The sequence below is a fragment of the Helianthus annuus genome, chromosome 17 (assembly GCF_002127325.2).
Source record: "Helianthus annuus cultivar XRQ/B chromosome 17, HanXRQr2.0-SUNRISE, whole genome shotgun sequence".
Lineage (NCBI taxonomy): Eukaryota > Viridiplantae > Streptophyta > Magnoliopsida > Asterales > Asteraceae > Helianthus > Helianthus annuus.
This window is the reverse complement of record NC_035449.2, coordinates 27,629,693-27,652,857: the sequence shown is the minus strand read 5'-3', so window position 1 is coordinate 27,652,857 and position 23,165 is coordinate 27,629,693. Positions and strand designations below refer to the sequence as shown.

Below are 23,165 nucleotides of genomic sequence, written 5' to 3'. Positions count from 1 at the left end.
AAAAGAGGTTATTTAAAGAGTAAAATGCAATTTGCGTCCCTGTGGTATGTCCCAAACATCAACTTGAGCCCCTAAAAACAATTTTTTGCATTTTGAGCCCCTGTGGTATTAATTTCATAACAGTATGAGTCCCTGCCGTCAGTCTTCCGTCAGTTTGACCGTTTGCCAGTTGTGAAAAGTCCATAATACCCCCCACCCTTTAATATCTACACTTAAATGTTCACCAGTTTCATTATCATCATCAACAGTCTCAACAAAGTTCTCCCAACTCCCAATATCATCATCATCAACAGCTCTCCCAACTCCTAAGATCATCATCTTCATCGAAGAGATCAACAGATCATCTTCATCATCTTCATCGAACATCGAACAGATCATCTTCATCTTCATCGAACAGATCAGGTTCATCTTCATCCTCATATTGGTCATTCGATGTGTTTATATTGTGAAAAAACAGAGGGTTGATTCTGGGTTTGATTTTGGGTTGATTTTGGGTTACATTCGATGAAAAACAGAGGGTGAAAAACAGAGGGTGAAAAATAGATTTTGGGTTTGATTTTGGGTTGATTCTGGGTTTGATTTTGGGTTTGATTTTGAATGTGTTTATATTGTGAAAAAACAGAGGGTTGATTCTGGGTTTGATTCTGGGTTGATTTTGGGTTACATTCAATGAAAAACAGAAGGTGAAAAACAGAGGGTGAAAAACAGATTTTGGGTTGATTCTGGGTTTGATTTTGGGTTGATTCTGGGTTTGATTTTGAATGTGTTTATATTGTGAAAAACAGAGGGTTGATTTTCGGTGAAAAACAGAGGCTTTGATTCGATGATTTGGGTTCCTCATATTAAGAACTGATCGTATCAGTTTTGGATTGAATGTGTTCCTCATTTTGATTTTTGTTTTTTGTTTGATTCGATGATAATAGTTATTTGGGTATTTTGGTTTTGATGATTTGAATGTGTTATTTGGGGGTTTGAATGTGTTTTGGTATTGATTCTTGTGGGTTTAGGGTTTACGGTATCAAAACAGAGAGGGTTTCAATGTGGGTTTGAATGTTTCAATGTGGGTTTGAATGTGTTTTGGTTTTTGATTCTTGTGGGTTTAGGGTTTAGGGTATCCTCATTTGAATGTGTTTTGGTTTTGATGCTGGTTTGAATGTTTTTGTTGTATCGAATCAGTTTCGGATTGAATGTGTTCCTCGTTTGAATGTGTTTTGGTTTTGATTCTGGTTTGAATGTTTTTGTTGTATCGGATCAGTTTTGGATTGAATGTGTTCCTCATTTGAATGTGTTTTGTTGTACAGAATGGCTGCGGACGTAAAGATACTACGCAAAACATCAACTAGAAGGCGAGAACACTTGACAACCTCCTAGAAGATGGCGCGGTGCACATAAGGAAGTGATTGATATGAATGAATACAACCCAAGTGGCAGATACGTAATTAGCGAGCTCTGGAATTTCATATCTACCACTTGGGTTATATTCATTCATATGAATGAATATAACCCCCAGTGGCAGATATGTAATTAGCGAACTCTGGAATTTCATATCAACCACTTGGGTTATATTCATTCATATCTGCTACATTTCGGAGTGCACCCGTCAGTAAAGATCCACAATTGCTTGTGGATCTTTGACGTTTTATCTCTGTATTGTATGTTTCGGTCTTTTGTTATCGAGTCTGTAAGTTACGGTCTTTTGTTATCGAGAATTTTATTATGAATGAATATAACCCAATTGCTTGTGGATCTTTGATATATATAGGATACATTTAATTATTATATTGCATTTATTTAAAAAGAGTTAATTATTAGATTGCATTTTTTAAAAAACTAGGAATAACACCCGCGCGCGTTGCGGCTCGAGTACATTGCAATTATCGAATGGATTAGTCTAAAAGTTATGTGATGCGTTAACCAAATGAACATGCATTTCGACATATCTGATCGAACTCAATTTAACCTATATAAGTATTGCGATTAGATAAAAAGAAAAGTAAATCAAATTTATACCGTACAATCATAACATATTATATAGGATCCGACTCATACATAGAAACGTAACGGGTATAACGGAAAAAACTGACACGTATAATCAAAAGAAATTAATTAAATCTTTTGAAAAAAAGACACCACAATTTGACTCCACTCGGTTCGAAACAAAATTAACGAAACATTCATAAAATAAGCACGAAAATAGATTATATTTGACCTCACTCATTTCCCAAAAAGTTCACGTTGAAACATATGCCAACTCGAATTTATACCGAAACGTACATAAAATATGCACATAAAAGATTTTTTAAACAAAAAGTATTATATTTGATCTGACTCGTTTCCAGGAAAAAAAAAGTTTACGTCAAAACGTAGAGCAATTCGAATCCATACCGACACGTACATAAAAATATGCACGTAAAAATAGTTTTTTTTAAGCAAAGGATGTATAGGGGTAAACTTGAAACAAATTATTTTTAGTAAAAAAATTAATAGGTTAAATACATTTGTAAAATCGTGCCAAGTATCCCCAATGTCACACAACCAATAACAGAAAAGCTCGTAAAATTAAAAAGAAAAAGAAAAAATAACACTGAACGAAAAACATACGTAAAATCGTTGGATCACGTACACCCGTTGCGGTGTGTTAATGCGAAGAAATTAGACCGAAACGTAAAACGTAGAAAGAAAAAACTAAGTTGATTTAGGGCCCTGCGCATTGGAACGAACTTGTCAAACGTAGAATAATAGACGTGTTGCGATAGGCCTGTCAAACGGGATAAACAGACAAAAAACGTTGAACCACAGAGACACACAGTTGCGGCATGTTGACTCGCGAAATTTTAAACGAAACGTAAAACGAAAAACTTGCAAAAGATAAAAAGTATAGGGGATCAAATTTGAAAATAAAAAAGTTTGGGATTAAATTACAAATAATAAAAAACTTTAAGTTAAAAGTTAATAACTTTAAGGGATGAAAATAAAAAGATAAACAATCTTTGGATTGAAAATGAGAAATCAGAATTTTTTTTGAAACTCTCCCAATCCATAAAGTACAACAATAAAAGCAACAAAATGTTGCTTATTTATATGTGGTAATAAAAGAGTTAATTTAATTTGAATTATTAGATTTCTTAAGAAAAAAGCAAAAAATGAATTTAGGGGCTAGAGGTGTACAAATCGGTTTTTTTTAAACCGGTTACGGTTATTAACCGGACCCGTTTTTTTCGTTCAAAACAATAACCGGTTTTTTTAATAACCGGTTTCGGTTACTAACCGGTTTTTCAAGTCCAAAACACTAACCGGTGTAACCGGTTGGGACCGGTTTTTAACCGGTTATTTTCAAAAAAACCGGTTTTTTACCTGTTTTAACCGGTTTTCTTAAAACCGGTTTCGGTTAGTAACCGGTTTTTGGGATCAATAATAGTAACCGGTCACCAACCGGCGGTTCGGTTATAAAACCGGACCGGTTATAAAAAAACCGGTTAAAAAAAACCGGTTTCGGTTTTTTTCCCGGTTTCGGTTCTAAAACCGGTTTTTTTGTACACCTCTAGGCTCAGGTTGATATTTCACTCATACCATAGGGACGCAAAGTGTTATTAATATATGTCAAAAGACGGTCTTACCCCTGCCTCAAACAGTCAAACTGACGGCAGGGACTCAAAGTGTTATGAATTTATAAGGTCAGGGGCTCAAATATCCAAAAATTTAATTTAGAGGCTCAGGTTGATGTTTAGGACATACCACAGGGACGCAAATTGCATTTTTCTCTTATTTAAACGGTAACAATTTTTAAAACAGCAAGATATTTCTTGTTATGTCAAATGCCAAAATATTATACAAAATTCACATAGGATCAAAAACATATGAAAATCCTAACCGACTATCCAAATATGTTAAACATCTAAACTACTTCTTACATTAACCTGGACGTTTTGGATGTATGTTTGGAACCTTTGAAGGTGATTGGAATTTGGATGAGAAGCTTATGACGTTACATAGGCCACAAGTAATAAACTATATAATTACGGGTGTAAACAAGCCCAGAGGCTCGAGAGCTACTTGTTATCGGCTTGGTTAAAAGCTCGAACGAGCCGATGTTTAACGAGCTCAAGCCTGAAATAAAGCTCGTATAGTTATCAAGCCCGAGCCCGAGCTTGAAAAACAAAGCTCGTTTAGGCTCGCGAGCCTAAATGAGCCCAAACAACATTTTATTTTTTTTATATATATAATATAATAATAATGATGATAACATTGGTCAGCCGAGCTCGAGCAGAGCTTTGGCTCATTTAAGCGATACTTAAGCGAGATCGAGCCGAGCTTTTAGCTCGTTTGAGGTTGTTCTCAAAATAGCTCGAGCGAGCCGAGCCGAGCTCGAAATTTGGGTTTTACTCGCGAGCCGAGCTCGAGCTAAAATAAATAGGCTCGAACCGAGCCGAGCTCGAGCTTTATAAAAACATGACGAGCCGAGCTCAAGCCCAGTAGAACTCGGGCTCGGCCCGAATCATTGACACCCCTATATAAAATGGCTAAAAATAAACTTTACCCAATCATTAATTTAGTTTGTACACGATGGATTTATTTAGGAGAGACAAAAGAAATATGATTTAAAATAGGGATGAGCAAATTGTAGCAGTACCGAATTTTTCAAACCAACATGATTTTCGGTACTGGTTCGGTACTGCCACTTAGCATTTTCGGTACTAGCATTTACCTTTAAATGCCGATCCGTACTGATATTGAACCATACCGTACCGGGTATTTTCAGTACATGAATTTTTGTTACCGGATGGTACCAAACTCATCCCTAATTTAAAATTCGAATTGAACATAGATGGTAATAAGAACGTCCATGATAAGGATGACTAAAAAACATGTCTTTTTAGCTACCACATCACAAAACACATATCTTTAAAAACACCAAAACTCACCCAATAACAAAACCTGAAAACATCAAAAATCATTAACATATCATCACCACTTTTTTTTAAAAATTAATACCTAATCCCACTCACCTACCATCGCCATTGAATCCACCCTTATTCGTTTTTTCTAGTTTTTTTTAAAGAAAAACAACACCTAAAAATGGGTAGCAAAAACATACCACACAATAGAAAAAACATGTAAAAATGTGCAATTATAATATGTTTCTAATATCAAACATGTCACCAACCTAATAACTTTGGTTACGATTCTGAAACCAATTACGAGATCGTCCAGTGTTAGATGGTGTTTGGTTCAAGTAACATTTTTGAAATGAACTGTAATATGTGAAATTAACTAGAATTTGAAATAGCTAAAGTTAATACGATAAAATTATTCAGCGTAATATGTGAAATCAACTTGAATTTGAAAGAGCTAAAGTTATTCTAACTTTCAAATTTAAAAACACAATTAAAATATAAAATGTTAAAATGATAGAATTGCCTACAATATTCCCCCACATCTATGCATTAGTGTCCTCTTCGATCTCTCACCTCTCCTGTTTAATTATTCTATTGTCACAAATTTCAAACCCTAAAGGCCTAACTTTAAGACTCAAATAATGTACAATTATATTGTTTTAAGCTATTTTTAGTTAGGCTCAAATTCATGGTTAACCAACCATAACCGACTCTTTATAACCATTAAAAACCGAATAACCAAATTTGCCACAACTAATTGATTGTGGTTATGGTTATCCATTAACCAACATCTCGTTATTCGGTTATATACAACACTTTAGGTACGTTCTTATCAACAATGTTTTTTGTGTCTTTTAGTGCTTTTGTAAGGTGGTTTACATTTCAGCCCATCAAGTTTGTATGAGTTACTTTTGGCCCTTGAAGTTTTGCATTTTTTGTCTTTAATCTAAGCTTTATTCAGTATAAATATGAGTTTTCTACGTTTTACGCTAATTAGTCATTGTTTTCTTACTACTTAGACTAAGCGGTATGGGGGCCGGCTGAGGCCCGGCTTGGCCTGGCGCCGTTCCCCCGCACCGCCCCCTGGTTCCGGCTCGGCAACTTCGGCTCCCCACAGACGGAGAGGACGGGTCACTTTCTCTCACAATAACCTATACATACATACATATATATACATAAAGGGGCTCATCCCCCACCCTCTAGGTCTATCTCCTTGAAGCCTTTCCTACGTGGCGGCCCATCCCCTTAAGGATGAGGCTCTCCATACCCTCCAGTCTTAGCATCGGCTTCACACCCACAACGTAAGGGTTAAACACTAGTTCTATGAATAAACACTAAACTTGATAGTTCATTTGACTTGCATAACACACGAGGGTCAAAATAGTCTTAAAACCCTCATAGGATTGGTGATATTTCACCCTCAATCTATACTATATTATAATGCATGAGGGAAGGATTCTCAAAAATTAAGAACTTCTTCTCCCCTTATTTATAAATAAACCCCTAAAATGAGGGTAAAGTGGTCTTTTAACCCATAATTATTTTTTAGTCCCTCAATCTATTACATTTAGATCCTTGATATTTAACATAATTATAGGTAATTAGTTAGACTTCCTCCCTCTTTATAATTCAAACTATTCCCATTTCAAATTTTTAAAAGGTTTAAATTTTTAAAAGGTTTCATGAAAGGTAGAAAAATAGAGAAATTCCGCTCAAACTATTCCCATTTCAAATTTTAAAAAGATTTCTGTTTCAATTTTTAAAAGGTTTCATAACCTCTTTCTCCTTATCTCCCGTTTACGCCTCTCTCTCTCTCTCTCTCTCTCTCGCTCAATTTCAAATTCACAATCCCAATCTCAAACGCTCATTATCATGCCTTCTTCTTTTCATTTGTAGAGAACGAGATGCTAGAGTGAGGGAGACAACCGGTGGGTTCCGACCACCGGTTGCGGCAATGGTTGATGGCCTTTAGAGTGGCCAAAGATGAATAAGTCGGTAACAATCGCAAACCTCGGCGGCGGCGGATCTAGGGTATTGCGATGACCAGAGACAACTGTCGTTCCCGTTTTCTTCCACGTCAACGTTTAGTGACCGAAAAGGTAACCTTCAAACCCTCAAATGTCTAAATGTTACTAGAGAGCAGACTCAAATCCTCTTTGTTGTTCAACCGATTTTAGGGGATCTGCAAAAGGATGATGAGTGCAATCCCATGGTTCTATCTGCAAAGCAGACAACAAAGGTTATACAATGTTATTGTTGCACTCAGTTGCCCTTTGTTTATTCTAGAATTATATTTAATCATATGTTTTTGTTGCAGTTGGACACCAGAAGGATCTTGAAACAACTTGCAAGGAAAATTTAAAGTAGCTTTAAAGGATGGTTGCATATTAGCTCATGCAAATCCCATGACCATGCTTCAAACCATAGTTCACCAGGTACGGATGATTGTACTCACTCCATCATTGTTCCAGAGGAATTTTCTTTCTCTTTGATGTAGAGATAACTTTGCCTTTTTAACTCTAATTTGGGTTACGTTGGATGAAAAAAACTTTAGCTAAAAAGAGTATGAGTCAAAAGGATTAAAAGCATCTTGAAGTGTTATTTTAATGCATATGACCTATTGAATTGTATTATTAAACAAGTAAACTTTGTCAAATAGGCCTGGTTAACCTGCTGACACTTTGTTTTTTTCTTTTATTATCTAGAATAAACAAAGTATGGATACGATTACACAATCAACTATCAAAATGATGGTCTAGGAAATTGTAAGCACTTGAATATACTTTATGTGAGCCGTTTGGCCTGCTAATTTGTATTTAGTCGAGATTTTAACCCGACTTATTTGGATATTACCATTGATTGACTTTAACCTTGTTGTATCAGGTCGAGTATATTCATATTAAGGGCCTGGTTGACATGCGAGATCTTGGGATGCCATCTAAAGCCCTTTCCGATGATAAACGCCATAAAACACAAGAACTGTTTCATATGCCAGGAGGTACAACCCTTTTTAGTCAATTTCTATGTGAAAAGATCAAAGTATATTCACTACACCATAATCCATTTATAAAACATGTTCCATGTATATAAACTGCACACAAACACACAAAACTGGATGTGTTTTGAATGGCTATAATTTAGGGGTGCAAACGAGCCAAGCCAAGCCAGAGCTCGAGCTCGAGCTCATTTAACTTATGAAAGCTCGAGCTCGGCTCACATGTACCTCTTCAAGCTAGAGCTCGGCTCGTGTATTACTTTTTATTTAATTTATATTAATTATAATAATTATTATTTTATAAAAAAAATTCTTATTTTTTCATGATTTTATAAATAGTAATTACTATAATTCAAATATATAAATATTAGTTAAAATTTTATAAGTAGTGGACTCGTGAGCCGGCTCGAGCTCACAAGCGAAGCTCGGGCTTGTTTGCTAAGCAGCTTGTTTTTAGGATCAGGCTCCAACTCATTTAAGCTCGGTTCATTCGAGCTTTTTTTCGAGCCGAGATTAGTAGCTCAGCTCGTTTGCACCCCCTACTACAATTTATTTATTTATTTTTAATCAAATTTATTGGAATTTAGTTTGGTGATGGAATTCGGATGGACTTAAAGTTGATTACTGTTTTATAACTATAAAAGTTAACAACTTTGTTTTGAATTTGATGAATCTCTTCACTTTGTTAACTTTGTTGATCAAAGACGTGATCTTGCAAGTCATTCCTTTTAAGTCGACCAAAATAGATATGGACTCGGTCTGGTTGAATTAACCTGAAAATACCTTTTTATGTAATAAATATTAACCTGAAAACACTTTTGGTGACTTTCAACATGTTCTTTGTTAAACAAATTATTTTTTATTAACCATTTGAATATGTATTTAATCATGCAACATAAGTTTATATGAACTTTTTCTTTATAAAAAATGAAGAGAATGGTCATTTAAATCCTGTTGCATTGGCATACACATGTTATAATGATTTTCTCAGATTGGGCCTACTGGTTGTGGATGTTGGCCCTCCTGCTGATTGGGTAAGATCAATGTGCAGAGAGTTGTAAGTTGGTTGTATTTCCTTTCTATTTCTTTTATATTTTCTTCTGTTTTTGTATCTTCCTTTGTTCATATTTGATTTTACAGAAGGATTGCTTTGAGGTGAAGGGTCAATCAGTCTTTTGATTTATTTAACTGGTTTTGATATTTGATTTTACAGAAGGATTGCTTTGAGGTGAAGGGTCAATCAGTCTTTTGATTTATTTAACTGGTTTTGATATTTGATTTTACAGAAGGATTGCTTTGAGGTGTATGCTTTGGTTTATGGGCTTTTGCATGTAAAGGTAACAGAGCTATCATTGTTTTAATATACTCCCCATTACAATCATATGTCAATACGTTTTTTTCATATATTTTGTGGATGGAAGAAGGTCTGGTACAATCTGATCCAGTTGGTCGCTTGGTTATGTCTGCTCAACTAGAGCAGCTTGAGAATCCTTGGGGCATTTCTCCTTTTAAATAGGCATGATTGGGAGCATATATATAGGGATCTGAAGCTTAGATTATAAATGATGACTAAAATGGCGGTTTTTATGCAGGCTGTGAGCTTGTATGTGCTCATATAATTGTTAAATATAATTTGTCTGTTATTATTATTTTGACTTTTTTATTTACTTTTTTTTGTATTTCAGATGCGTATAGTTGTAGCTCACGTTAGGTTTGTAAATTAAAAAAAAGTATAATATATAATGATTATACTTTTTTAAAACAAAGTTTGTAATGTGCAGCTTAGTTCGTCAACATTAGAAGTAGATGTTGATCTTTTGATAACCTGTGTACTTTCATATGTTAGTAGTGCAATTCTTTATTTTGTTAGTTAGTTGATTAATATGTAATTAACTATATTCTACCTCTCTTAAGATTTAGAGTTGCAAACATATATTATATTAAAAAAATGAAATCTTGTGATTATATAATTCTTGATCAAGAATTCAAGATGTATCTTGAGTTTGTTGCATCATTGTGATAGCGTATACTGTTGTCATTTTATTTATAAATTTTCATTTGTTTATTTGCATTTACATTTTCATCTAGCGTTTAATTACTATTATCTATTGCTAATTGTTTTTTATGCGCAATTTGCATTGAATCATAAAAATCCTTAATGACTAGATCATCACATAGATTATTGATAAACTAACAGGAAATGACTACCATATTTTAAAAATTCGCCTCTGCCGCATCGCGCGGGTTCCCACTTGCTATATATAATGCATTTCACAAAGGTAGTTTAAGATGTACTTCGGTTCGGGATAATAACCGAATCCACCGAACTACGTACACCACAATGTAATAGACTAATCGATGACTTTGCTTATGAACTTTGGTTCAGGATAATAACGAGTACCGCAAAGTAAAGTGTCGCCCCCGCCGCATCGCGCCCTGCTAGTTGTAATAACAAATAAACAATTCATATTTTGAAATTGATTTACAGACTAACAAATCGGATCAGAGGAACAAATCTCCGGCGAATCTCCGACAGTTATCTTTCTTGATTTCCCGGTGAGTTCGTGAATGGAAGCGATCAGGAAGCAGGCAACGAAGCTTCGAGAACAGGTTGCCAGACAACAACAGGTACAAACTTTGCTCTATTTGACCTCTGATTCGGTTATTCCGGCAAAATTCCGTTCATATCAATGTTAATATTCTTCACTAACAGTTTATTTAGCGAAGATCTGATATGAGAAACTGATATGTTCTTTCAATTTATGTAATTATAGTTCCGATAAAGCTATATACACTTTAGGTTTGACATCAAATTAGCTCGTTTCTTAGCCTAGAAGATTTATGTTACTGGATTAGGTTAATCTAGATGACTTACTTTAATCTTAACTTTGTAGTTTGATTTAATTTTTGGCTCAAGGTACTGCTGTTACACATAGTCTGAAATGCTTGATCCAGCTACTATGCGTTCGTTTCATGGAATGTAGTGGAATTGGAATTAGAATTTGTATAGGAATTGAAACTTGATTTGGAATTTAGGTGTGTTCGTTTCACATAATGGAATGGAATCTGGTTTGAATTGGAATGTAGATTTCATTTCTTATGTTATTGTTCAATTCCAATTCCATCCGGATTCCATCCCATTACGAACTGTACTTAGTATTTACTGTTAGGAAAAAACTTTCTGTGCATTTTATGTTTATAGGCCCTGAGTAATTTTCAAATATATCGGCGTTTGGCAGTTGGGTTTTTATTTTTTAAACTACGTATGTTCTGTTAGATAGTCCGTAGTCGTAATGGCTATGGTGCTGTATTCATAGAAGCTATAGTTGACCACAAATATTGATTTACTTCTGTTTTATTACTTATTTTTGAGAAGGAAGTGCCGAACTGGTATTAGAAATTATTCTATGGGAAATATACAACAATTAATGCAATTCCATCGCAAATGTAAATGTAAATACGTTCATAGACATGTATACATAAATGTATGTGTCAACACATGTCTGTATGCTTGTTTATTTTACTAAAATTTTGATTGGTTAATTGTCTGGTTAAGCCTTTGCTTAAAGGTCTACTTTCTTAGAACACCAATTACTGTATGCTTGTTTATTTTACTAAAATTTTGATTGGTTATTGTCTGGTTAAGCCTTTGCTTAGAGGTCTACTTTCTTAGAACACCAATTACTTAACTACTAAGTACATAACATATCTATAGTATAATATGGTTCCGGTTTCTCTCATTTAGTTATAGTCACCAATCAACAATTTAACATAATAACATAAGCTAACCATTGAAAGATAATGACTTTGATGACAGTAACCATTTGCATTCTCTTAACATAGATAACTATCAGTCTATTAGTGAAAGCCAAAAAAGCGTTAACCATCGCCATACGATCAACCTCAAGCTTCTAAGTACTTCATAACAGCTTATGGATAACGTGCTCAGTAACTCCATTGTTTGTTTACTGATTTGATATGACACTCCCTAATCACAATGCATGATTATAAAATAAAAAACATGTTTCCATTTCAGGCAGTTTTCAAGCAGTTTGGTGGTGGCGGTTATGGAGGTTCAGATAATATGGTGACTGATGAAGCAGAACTCATGCTTCACCAGAAACTCGAGCGGCTTTACATATCTACACGTGCTGCCAAGGTTACTTCCCTCATGTATTTGTAGAGTAGGCTTCACATGTAGGGCTGCAAACGAACCGAACAAACACGGACAAGACCTTGATCGTGTTTGTTAAGGAAATATACGTGTTCACGAATTGTTCATGATCACTTACCGAACAAGAGTTTATGTTTGTGTTCGTTCGTTAAGGAAATGAATGTGTTCGTGTTCGTGTTCGTGTTCGTTTGTTAATTTTAGACAACGAACGTTCAGGAACACAAAGAAACACAAACTATTGTTCATGTACACAAATGAAAACAAACGAACACAATCAAGCATTCATGAACGTAATATATATAATAAACTGATACTTATTAAATATTTTATTTGTCGGAGTTTTGAAGTATTTAAATAAAACTTTAAAAGTAAAAACACTAATGAACTATTGAACACAGACGAACACATTACCGAAAATTCACGAACATAAGTGAACGAACGCGGTCCCTGTTCATGTTTATTCATTTATTAAACGAACAAACACAAACGGACTTTTCACCGAACGAAATACATTACAAGCTGTTCACTGAACGTTCAGTTCATTTGCAGCTCTATTCATATGTGAAGTATAATCATATTAAGTAACAATATTTTTAAGTTGTATAACCTTAACCAACAGTTCTAACGTAAATCATCAACATAAGTATTAATATTTTATTCTGAAGATGAAACTAAAATTTTACATTTTGCCCTTGCAATCTGCTGAGTTTTTACTTTTCAGCATTTTCAAAGAGACATTGTCCGTGGCGTTGAAGGATATATAGTCACTGGTTCCAAACAAGTTGAAATAGGCAAGTTTGTCATACTTTCCAGTAGCGGCAGTAGGTGTGCACGGTTCGGTTCGGTTATTAGCATTAACTGAAACCGTAAACGAATTCATTGGTTAATCGGTTCGGTTTATTCGGTTAATTTATCGGTTTTCGGTTCGGTTAATTTCGGTTATTAACCGAACCAAACAAGGGATAATTTTTTTACTTAGAAATACATGTAATGGATGTATAAATACATGAAATTGATGTATAAATACATGAAATGGAAGTATAAATAAATGAAAATGGAGGTATAAATACATGAAATGGTAGTATAAAACATGAAATGGAGGTATAAATGCTAGAAATATATGAAAATATAAATGGTTCGGTTCGGTTAACCGATGGTACAAAAGAATAACCTATAACCAATTTTTGGTTAATTTCGGTTCGGATTCGGTTAATAGTTTGGTTATTGCTCACCCCTACTTTCCAGTTTTAGTTGAATTTCAAGATATATAAGCATAATATAAGCTTTTGCGAATGTGGTCTTTTGGCAGGAACTAAATTATCAGAAGATAGCAGAAAATATGGTACCGAGAATACATGCACTAGTGGAAATACACTATCACGAGCCGCAGTCAACTTTTCACGAGCGCGTGTCCAGATGGAAAAGGAACGCGGAAATCTACTTAAATCTTTCGGGACACAGGTTTGGAGTAAATTTCTATTTTCTCCTTACAAAGGAAATTATTATTTCATATTTTCATTGCAAATTTTACGCTGAATTTTGTAGGTTGCAGAGCCATTGAGAGCAATGGTAATGGGAGCTCCACTTGAAGACGCTAGACATCTTGCTCAACGTTATGACAGAATGCGACAAGAAGCAGAGGCACAGGTGTTTAATTTGTAAATCATAATCTTTGGAATTCAAGTTTTGTTTGATATTCAATATTAAATATTGATAGGTTATTGAAGTTTCTAAACGACAAGCGAAAGTGATAGATGGAAGCGGGAATCCCGAGCTGTTTTCAAGACTTGAAGCAGCGGAAGCGAAATTACAAGATCTGAAGTCGAACATGTCAGTATTGGGAAAGGAAGCTGCATCGGCAATGGCTGCAGTTGAAGCTCAACAGCAAAACATGACACTGCAAAGACTTATTTCCATGGTAAAACTTTTCCACTTGATGGTTTATATAATTTTCACATGTTAATATGTTATGATATGTTATCTGAAACAAGAATTTTGATAGATTGAATCGGAACGTGCCTACCACCAGAAGGTTATTCAGATTCTTGATCATCTTGAAGGGGAGGTGAGCAGTTGTCATATCACCCTTCACATTTACACATCTTTTTTTCTTGACATTGGCACATGAAGAAATTTTACGTGTACTATGGATTGTATACACACACATGCATGTGTGCATGGTTAAAGAGTAAAAAGTAGTTGCCATGTTGCCTATGCCTTTTGCTGTTCATGCCAAGCAATTTACAAGCGTAGGCCTAACCCTTTTTTCTCCATTACTGATAAAGAACCATCTTAATGACTTTAGAGAGGGGTGTGCATATATATAATGACTTTAAAAAGGGGGTTATGTGGTTGTGATATTTGAATGATAATGATAATATCATGTAAGCGTGGCTCTGTGCACTAAAGAGAAGTAGGTTAGTGATAGGAAGTGAGTAGAGTTAGGGGTGTTTAAAAAGCTCACGCCTCACTCGGAAAAAAGTTCGGCTCGATTTGTAAACGAGCCGAGCTTGAGCTAGGCCTGGCTTGGCTCGTGAGCTCGCGAGCCGGCTCGAAATATTTTCTTTATATAGATTAAGTTTAATATTAATTTTAAATGTATTAAAATTAAAAAAAATGTGAGAGGGGTTGAAGTGTTAACATTTTATGTTATCAATATTTGTAAAAAAAAAAAAAATAACGAGCCGGCTCGATTTGGTTCGAACCTTAAACAAGCTGAGCTCAAGCTCGACTTTTCAGCTTGACTAAATAAACAAGCCGAGCTGGCTAGTTTAAGTATGAGCTTGAGCTCAACCTGGCTCAGCTCGGCTCGATTGCAGCCCTAAGTAGAGTGGTTTAATTCATGAGTTAAAAAGGTGTTGAAGGTAACTGGAGAGAGTATTATGGACATAAACTGTATTTATTATTTAACACAAGGAAACAGACTTGTGTATCAAGTTGCTTTGGGCTAGGACCAAATGACCAAAAATTTGGGCGGAACATGATCCAGTTGTCCAAACATTTTTTTAGACTGAAATCTAATACCTAAAGTAGCTGGTAGGTTGCTCACACAAAGACTGAGTGCCGTATGTCTGGTTTAAATACCAAGCGCTTCAAGGTATGATCCTAGGCAATCTTGCCGGGCAAATATTTGATAACATCTGAATTGAAGTTCCGGTTCTAAGAGCGTGGATCTTGGGTGTCTTTTCCTTTTTTTGTTTTTTTTCCTATCACTGGTATGGCAATTTAACATGTGCCGGAGGTGAATGCAATGCTGATTTTAGTTTTCAGTTATAGTTTTAAAATCCTGGTGGCCAATACGGAGTGTCTCATATTTGGTGTAGATATTGGCACCACTTTTTTTTTTACTACCTGGGTCAATCCTTGAATGTTTTATCTTTTTTAGCATCCAAAAATGAACTTCAATGTTTATTATACTAAGGTAGTGTTTGGTTTTATGGGTGTTAAGTGTTTAATTTTTTGTCAGCATCCAAGGATTAACCTGAAAATCTAGTATACAAATACCTAAGGTAGTGTTTGGTTAATTATGGGAACAAAGGAATAACTTTCATTTCTCATAGAAGTGTTTGGTTAATGGTTTGGGCATTGTATCAAACTCAAACGTCAAACCTATATATTCAGGCGTACTCAAACCCACCAAGGGATCTGGGTTTAGAAATCCATTCCCATTCACATTCTATCTATTATTAAACCCATACCCATACCCATACTCATACTCATTCCTAGCTACAAACCAAACACCCCGTAACTTTTAATTTACCCATTCTCTAGTTATGTATTTAGTTTTTTGATCTTACTTGGTGGAAGTCTATCCTATGTGAGTTGTAATTTTTGTTTCCAAGCATAAATTTTCTATGTTAAATCATGGGGAATTGGCCTGTAATAATCCCACCTAGACCTTATTGGCCATTAATAATCCCACCTCAGAATATTCCCCCCACCAGTCCCACATTTCACTTATTTTTCCTACAATGGTCCCCCGTTAAAAAACCTTAACGGAGTTAAGCTTTTTTCCAAATTACAAACAGATTTTTTAGGGTTTTTGATCAGAACGATGATACGAGTCCATTGATGTAAAACTTTACTTCGAAATGGTGCTCCAAGTGACTTGAGTTTGGTTAATTGGAAATTTAAACACCCGAATTGAAGCGCCGTTTTCATCGTTTGGAGCACCGTTTCGAGGCAAGTTTTACATCAATGGACTCGTATCGTTGTTCTAATCAAAAGCCCTAAAAAATCTGTTTGTAATTTGGAAAAAAGCTTAACTCCATTAAGTTTTTTTAACGGGGGACCATTGTAGGAAAAATAGGTAAAAGGTGGGACTGGTGGGGGGAATATTCTGAGGTGGGATTATTAATGGCCAATAAGGTCTAGGTGGGATTATTACAGGCCAATTTCCCTTAAATCAAATCAATTAAGTTTAATGACATCGTTTGTGAATTATTAGATGGCATCGGAGCGCCAACGAATCGAAGCAGCTCCTCCTCCACCTATGGAAACATCTCCACCCCCACCCCCGTCATACGAAGAAGTGAATACTAAAAACATGCCTACCTCTCCAACGCAAAATGGTTCCAATTATGACGTGGATTACTTTTTAGGAGAGGTAAGTTTATTGTTAATGTGTCCTTTTTAACTAACTTATATTTTAGTTTTATTACTAAATCATTTCTAAACGCAGGCTATGTTCACATATAATGCGGTCTCTGACGTGGAGCTCAGTTTATCATCCGGTGATTATGTTGTTATCAGAAAGGTATGCAACTCACATATATTTTGTATTGTTGTGATTATTGTTTTGATTTTTGTATTGTTAATGTTTACAGGTGTCAAATAATGGTTGGGCAGAAGGTGAGTGTAAAGGGAGAGCAGGATGGTTTCCGTTTGAATACATTGAACGGCGTGAGCGTGTTCTTGCAAGCAAGGTTACTCAAGTGTTTTAAACTATGTTCAGTCTCTACTTTACTTGCGTGTTTGTATGTATTTATGGACTTTGGATATAAGAAAACATGATTTGTTTTTGTTCTCAAAAGACATCCTTGTCTGCTCTTGTTCTGCTTTGATTTTGTTGTAGGAGCTTCGACTTTTATAAACATTTGTATGTATAATATATTGTGGTTGCTATTGTTATATCCGCTTATTTTCCCTTCGTTTTGACAAATACCCACTTTGTTGTGTCATGATAATCTCATCAAAGATAAGAGATCTCGGTTACCTATATGTGGAATGAAAATAAAATAGACATTGATAATACTTGTCTATATAATACAGTGTTAGAACTTATGAATAATAACATCATACAGTGGGTTAAAGTAATTTGGACGCATATGGTACACACTAACCAAATGATCAGAGACGTCGAAATGCGAGATCGCTTGCGGTAGCTTCAACTCTTCCAAACAATGGCCGCTTAGGGGGAAGGGGGGTTGACTGGTTGAGCATCCATATAATCTTCTACAGCACACAGTTAAATTAACAACGCAGTTAGAGGCCATTTATTTCTTTCTTGAAATCGAAACACAAAATCCAGGGTTTCTTCCCCTTTAACCAAAAGAAAAAAAAAATTAAAACACAATATACACATGGATCTCAGTGGGCACTAGTATCGCAATATATGCACAACCCATCGCTTGGTGGTTGGCGCGCCATTTCGGCAGCAAGTTTGAAGATATATGAGTGTTTATCTCTCATACGCTAAGTGGAACAGATATTATTGGCAAATAACTAAGTTGGGATTATTATTGGCCAAATTAAGAAAGTTGGAATTATTTAAATCTAATTTGCCTTTTAAAAAATTTAAAATATCATTATGGCGATGATGACATGTATGCTATTTATCATAGTTTAATACATTTTATCTATTTTTTTTAAACATAAAATAATAAAAGAAAATAAAAAATATATATACATACAAATCCCAAAGGGTATACCCGATACTTGACGAGTTTATACCCGACGGGTAACGGGCCAGGTATGGAACAAACCTTTACAACCGGGTATAAGTATGGGATTAGCCATATACTTGGCTCATACCCGGCCCATTGTCACCCCTAAAGGGGAAGAAGAAACCGTGGGTTAAGGAAGTATTAATTTGTGTCCCTTGCAATCATCTCCGCCGTATTAATTTGAGTCCCTCGCAATCCTCTCCGACATCTTAATTCCGGCATCTTATCCTCCCCGCATCTTAATTGCGGCATCATAATTTTAAAGTGAAATTTCAATCTTATCCATGTCAAATATATTATATAGTAGTATAGAAGGTTAGGGGAAGGTTCTATGCAGAACACTAAATATTGTGACAACATACAGAACACAATGAATTACCCGTTTTTTCAATCTTAAAAACCTAAATGTAATTGAAAATGTTACAAATGTAAGATTTATTATTTCTCATACGAGAATTCAAAACAAAATATGAAAATTTTTCAGTTTTTATTTAACCTAAACATATGTAGGCTATGTGTAGGTAAAAATATATGATTTTTTTATATATATAATACACATATGAATGTAAGAAACATAAAATTAAAAAAAATATGAATGTTAAATCCCAAAACTTAGTAATTAGAGTTGTTTTTTATTATTGCAATAATAATTAGAGTTGCGAGAAACAAAAATGGGCTCAAAACAGGTTTGGTCCAGATTTTAGTTTGGGCTGGCAGCCTGTCGGCTCCAATACAATACCAAACCCTACCCGTGATTTTCACTTGTTGTTTCTCTATAGCCGAATCTTCCTTCAACATCTTCGCTTTTGAGGTGCGATTTCCATTGATTTTATGCTATCTTATCTGCTTCTGGTAAACAGTTAGGAGGACCATATTAGATTTTTAAAATTTTATTTTATCTTTGTTAATTTCTGCTGGGAATAGGGCTCTGTTGTTTTAGATATTGATTGTCTATTTTTTTTTGGTATGTGTGATTACCAACTGTATGATAAAATTACCCAATCAGCATGAATTAATTTTTATATTCCCTATGAACAAATGAATAAATACATCCATATACAAATGTCTAATTGACGTTTATTTTGAAGTAGAATGTGTAGTGGATGTTTAATTGACTTTTTGAAAGAAAAAAAACATGATATTTTGCTAATTTTATAGCTGATTGATATGGAACATGCTTATAGGTTTTTCACTGAAATGATATTAATGAGAAACTATAAGTTAATGTGCTTGTTTGATGTTCATTTAGACAGAAATGTTAAATTGTAAAACATGCTTGGTGGGATTCTGTCATTGAGCTATAAAAAAAATTCCATCAGATGCTTATAAAAGGTTCTATTTTTACTAATGTTATTAATTGTAATGACTGAGTTGAACCTTGATATCGAATTTCAGCATCGGTGTTTGTTCTCTTTTTAAGCCTGCTGACCAAAATGGCGTCTCAGTTGAGCAAAAAGCGAAAGGTTAGTCACTTGGGCTCATTAATTACTTATCACATGTTAATACTATGTATATTTATTCACATAGATCATATTGTAATTTATATTCTGCACTTCAGTTTGTAGCTGACGGTGTGTTCTTTGCTGAGTTGAACGAGGTCCTTACCAGAGAACTTGCAGAGGATGGGTACTCTGGTGTTGAAGTCAGGGTCACACCTATGCGTACCGAGATTATAATTAGGGCTACCCGTACCCAAAACGTTCTTGGTAAAAATCTGATCATGTTTTAGTGTTTGTAACTTGTTTTGAATTGTCATTAGACGTTATAACTCTTTGGTTAATGGGATATTAAACTTGATTATGCAGGTGAGAAGGGAAGGAGAATCAGGGAGCTGACATCACTTGTTCAGAAGAGATTTAAGTTCCCAGAAAACAGTGTGGAGCTTTATGCCGAAAGGGTTAACAACAGAGGCCTCTGTGCTATTGCTCAGGCTGAGTCTTTGCGTTACAAGCTTCTTGGAGGCCTTGCTGTTCGCAGGGCTTGCTATGGTGTTCTAAGGTTTGTTATGGAGAATGGAGCTAAAGGGTGTGAGGTATGTAAACATATGGGGTTATTTTTGTGTTGTTTTTCATGGCAAACTGTTACATTTGTCAACACTGTTTGTTCACTACTCTGATCAGGTGATCGTGAGCGGAAAGCTTAGGGCTCAACGTGCAAAGTCAATGAAATTCAAGGATGGATACATGGTATCATCTGGTCAACCGGTCAAGGAGTATATCGACTCCGCTGTCAGACACGTGCTTCTTAGACAGGTTACCCCTTGTTCATACTTGAGTAAATGATTTTTTTAGATATTTTTTTTGTTTACACGTTCCTTAGAAATAACTGAATTTTGTGAAAAACAAACAGGGTGTTCTCGGTATCAAGGTAAAGATCATGCTTGACTGGGACCCAACTGGCAAGCTTGGGCCCAAGACACCGCTGCCCGATAATGTTGTTATTCATATGCCTAAGGATGATGTGGTTGCACTACCGCCCAAAGAGGTTGAAGAATACAGGCCACCGCTTGTGCTTGGTGACGAGCCTTTGCCCATGCCAGTACCAGTTTAAATCTCCAGTCACAACATATGATTAGCAATCTGTGATGATCCGTAGACTTTGCGTGTTATAAAAGATAAGTTTTGGTTGTGTTTTTGTTGAGTTCGCTTTTGACTCTTTTCATGTGTACTGGTGTTCTTTCGCTGTAATCATACTTTCTACAGTTAGTTCAATGGAATTTGTGTTACTTTGTAGTAGTTAGGGTGAGCGGGGCACCTTCGGTGACCCCATTCGGTGATCCAAGTCACCTTAGGGGAACACTGCCGCCATCACTTAGGTGAGGCAATTAGGGGAGCAAGATCGGTGAGAACTCACCGCATGAAGAGGGGAGAGAGATGGTGGGCCAGCCTCATTTTCAACCAATCAAAACATTTCTTTTTTTTTTTTTGAATAAAAAAACAAGGAGAGTTAAGAGGGGAGTGGCGCCATCAAATTGAGGGTGTTAGGGGAGTTTAAGAGGGGAGTTGACGTGGCACACGAGGATTGGTTGGGCGTAAGAGAGGGGACTCCCCTCTTAGGGGAGTGCCCCTTACACCCTTATATAAGTCAATTATTGTATAATGTGTCATATGCAGAAGCAAGTCTAGAACTAGCTACCTTTGTTGGGCACGATATAGGATAAAATTTTGTCTTATCATGACCTTGGTTTTAAAAAGCGCGCCTAAGCGCGAGGGCCGAGGCACACGCCACAAGGCTTTATGGTCAGCGTCTAGAGTAATCACAAGAAGCGCCAAAAAGAAACGCTTTTTTGAGAATTTTCTGGGCTTTTTTGGCTTTGAGGCGTGTGCCTCTTGTACCCGAGGCGTTTTATGCATCTAACTGTTGTACAATGGGTTTTTTGGTTTGTACATACAGTTAGAATCATATAAAAACCTGACTTATAGCTATATTTTTAGTAGGGAAATCTAAAAGCTTGTGGGATATGTATGGGATATATAAAAATAATTATAATTAGCTGACGTCTCGGGTACGAAAAGGCCACAGATCAAACAATGGGTCAAAACTCAAACAATAGGCAAATCACATCACTACCCTTGCTTGATTTGTGTTAGAGTTAAATGCCATTTTAGTCCCTGTGGTTTGGGTCATTTTACCAGTTTAGTCCAAAGGTTTCATTTTCAACCTGTGGGTCCAAAAAGGTTTCACAGTTGCCATTTTAGTCCACTGGGTTAACTTCATCCATTTTTTCTGTTAACGAGATGGCTAATTCGGTCATTTTATATGGCTGAATTGTCCTTTTAGTTAACAGAATTACATACAAAATGACCGAATTGGCTTTCTCGTTAACAGAAAAAATGGATGAAGTTAACCAAGTGGACTAAAATGGCAACTGTGAAACCTTTTTGGACCCACAGGTTAAAAATGAAACCTTTGAACTAAACTGGCAAAATGACCCAAACCACAGGGACTAAAATGGCATTTAACTCTTTGTGTTAAAAGAATCTTCATTTAGTTTATTTGGGCTACACAAATCAAACAATAGGCAAATCACATCACTACCCTTGCTTGATTTGTGTTAAAAGAATCTGCATTTAGTTTATTTGGGCTACACAAATCAAACAATGGGTCAAAACTCAAGATCACTACCCTTACGATCGCAGCTACCACTGTCTCTCCCGACATCTCGGCTGTCATAAAAGTGAATACAGTGCGTGAACTTGTCTCAATTTGAAAGTGCTATTGGCCGAGCCAAATTACCATTTTATAATCCATTTTTACCCGAATTCATTTATAGCTGAACCAAATTTGTCTACAAACAATGGTATAATCTTATGTTAATATACAAACTAAAATTATACTATATGTTGATGCAACAAACACGGGACCAAGGATGGTAGCTTAGCTGGTCAGGCAAAAGGGCTGAAGGGTTCAGTTTTGCCTAACGCAGGTCGCGGGGTCCCTCCACGTTTGCAAAACGTGGAAGGAGGTTCACTAGTATGATTGGGATATTTGCTTTGAAGTTCTTTCTTCGAGACTAGCTCGAATTCAGAAAAGAAAGCAAATGAGATGAATCTGATGAAGAGTTATTTGGAGGTGACAAAGAACTCTTGAATGACAAGAGATTAAGGAATCTCTGCTTTTTGGAATGTCCCGGAAGTGTTTTCGAGCTGTCTTCTTATAATGGAAGACACCTCTCGAAATGGTATGGACTATACTAGTGGAACCTGTTTGCTTATGGAGGGTTTCCCCTTTTGGGGTTCAAGGCTTTGGACCCCTGGTTAATAGGGTGTGCCTGTACAGACCTGCTCTGACTTTGTGAGTTGGTGAGCGTGAGTTGGTGAGATGAGTTGGTGGACATGACTAGTTACTGTTCCTCGATTCACTCATTATACAGCTTTTCATCCGATGAACCTTTCAACCTTTTAAGCTCTTTGCATATTAGTGATTTTATTTGTCTTTGGGCTACCCCCGTCGTCAGCCCCCCAAGTCAGAGGTTTTTGGGGTATTATGCTCAAAGACTTCTGACTTTTATGCATGTCTTTTTAAAGGGCTTCAAGGGTTCGTTGTTTGGAGGCTTGAAGGGTTTGAGGCGGTTACTTTTTTGAATTTTGAAATTTAATCGATTTGACAGTTGATTGGACATGTGTCAGGCGGCGGATTGGCAGAGATTTTTATTT

General features: G+C 35.8%; 2 protein-coding genes across 8 annotated transcripts; both read left to right on the top strand.

Annotated features, from left to right (window-relative positions):
* Positions 1–6,667: 6,667 nt before the first annotated feature.
* LOC110926516 (SH3 domain-containing protein 2) lies at positions 6,668–17,188 on the top strand. Of its 6 annotated transcripts, none has more exons than XM_022170296.2 (17): positions 6,668–6,994; positions 7,073–7,134; positions 7,213–7,330; positions 7,601–7,660; positions 7,779–7,893; positions 8,882–8,924; positions 9,177–9,227; positions 10,379–10,518; positions 11,927–12,049; positions 12,786–12,855; positions 13,374–13,525; positions 13,610–13,711; positions 13,782–13,982; positions 14,067–14,129; positions 16,512–16,670; positions 16,746–16,820; positions 16,891–17,188. In XM_022170296.2, the coding sequence occupies exons 8-17, from the start codon at positions 10,459–10,461 to the stop codon at positions 17,005–17,007; spliced, it is 1,122 nt and encodes a 373-aa protein (XP_022025988.1). In that variant the 5' UTR covers positions 6,668–6,994; positions 7,073–7,134; positions 7,213–7,330; positions 7,601–7,660; positions 7,779–7,893; positions 8,882–8,924; positions 9,177–9,227; positions 10,379–10,458; the 3' UTR covers positions 17,008–17,188. The 6 variants fall into 6 exon arrangements, with proteins under 6 accessions (XP_022025988.1, XP_035842694.1, XP_035842693.1 ...); XM_035986801.1 differs by having other exon boundaries at positions 8,882–8,947; XM_035986800.1 differs by having other exon boundaries at positions 8,882–9,227.
* Positions 17,189–18,677: 1,489 nt separating this feature from the next.
* Positions 18,678–20,734, top strand: LOC110920630 (40S ribosomal protein S3-1). 2 transcript variants are annotated; one of them, XM_022164802.2, is made up of 6 exons: positions 18,678–18,820; positions 19,405–19,472; positions 19,568–19,715; positions 19,815–20,041; positions 20,130–20,261; positions 20,359–20,734. In XM_022164802.2, the coding sequence occupies exons 2-6, from the start codon at positions 19,443–19,445 to the stop codon at positions 20,557–20,559; spliced, it is 738 nt and encodes a 245-aa protein (XP_022020494.1). In that variant the 5' UTR covers positions 18,678–18,820; positions 19,405–19,442; the 3' UTR covers positions 20,560–20,734. The 2 variants fall into 2 exon arrangements, with proteins under 2 accessions (XP_022020494.1, XP_022020493.1); XM_022164801.2 differs by having other exon boundaries at positions 18,819–18,861.
* Positions 20,735–23,165: the final 2,431 nt, after the last annotated feature.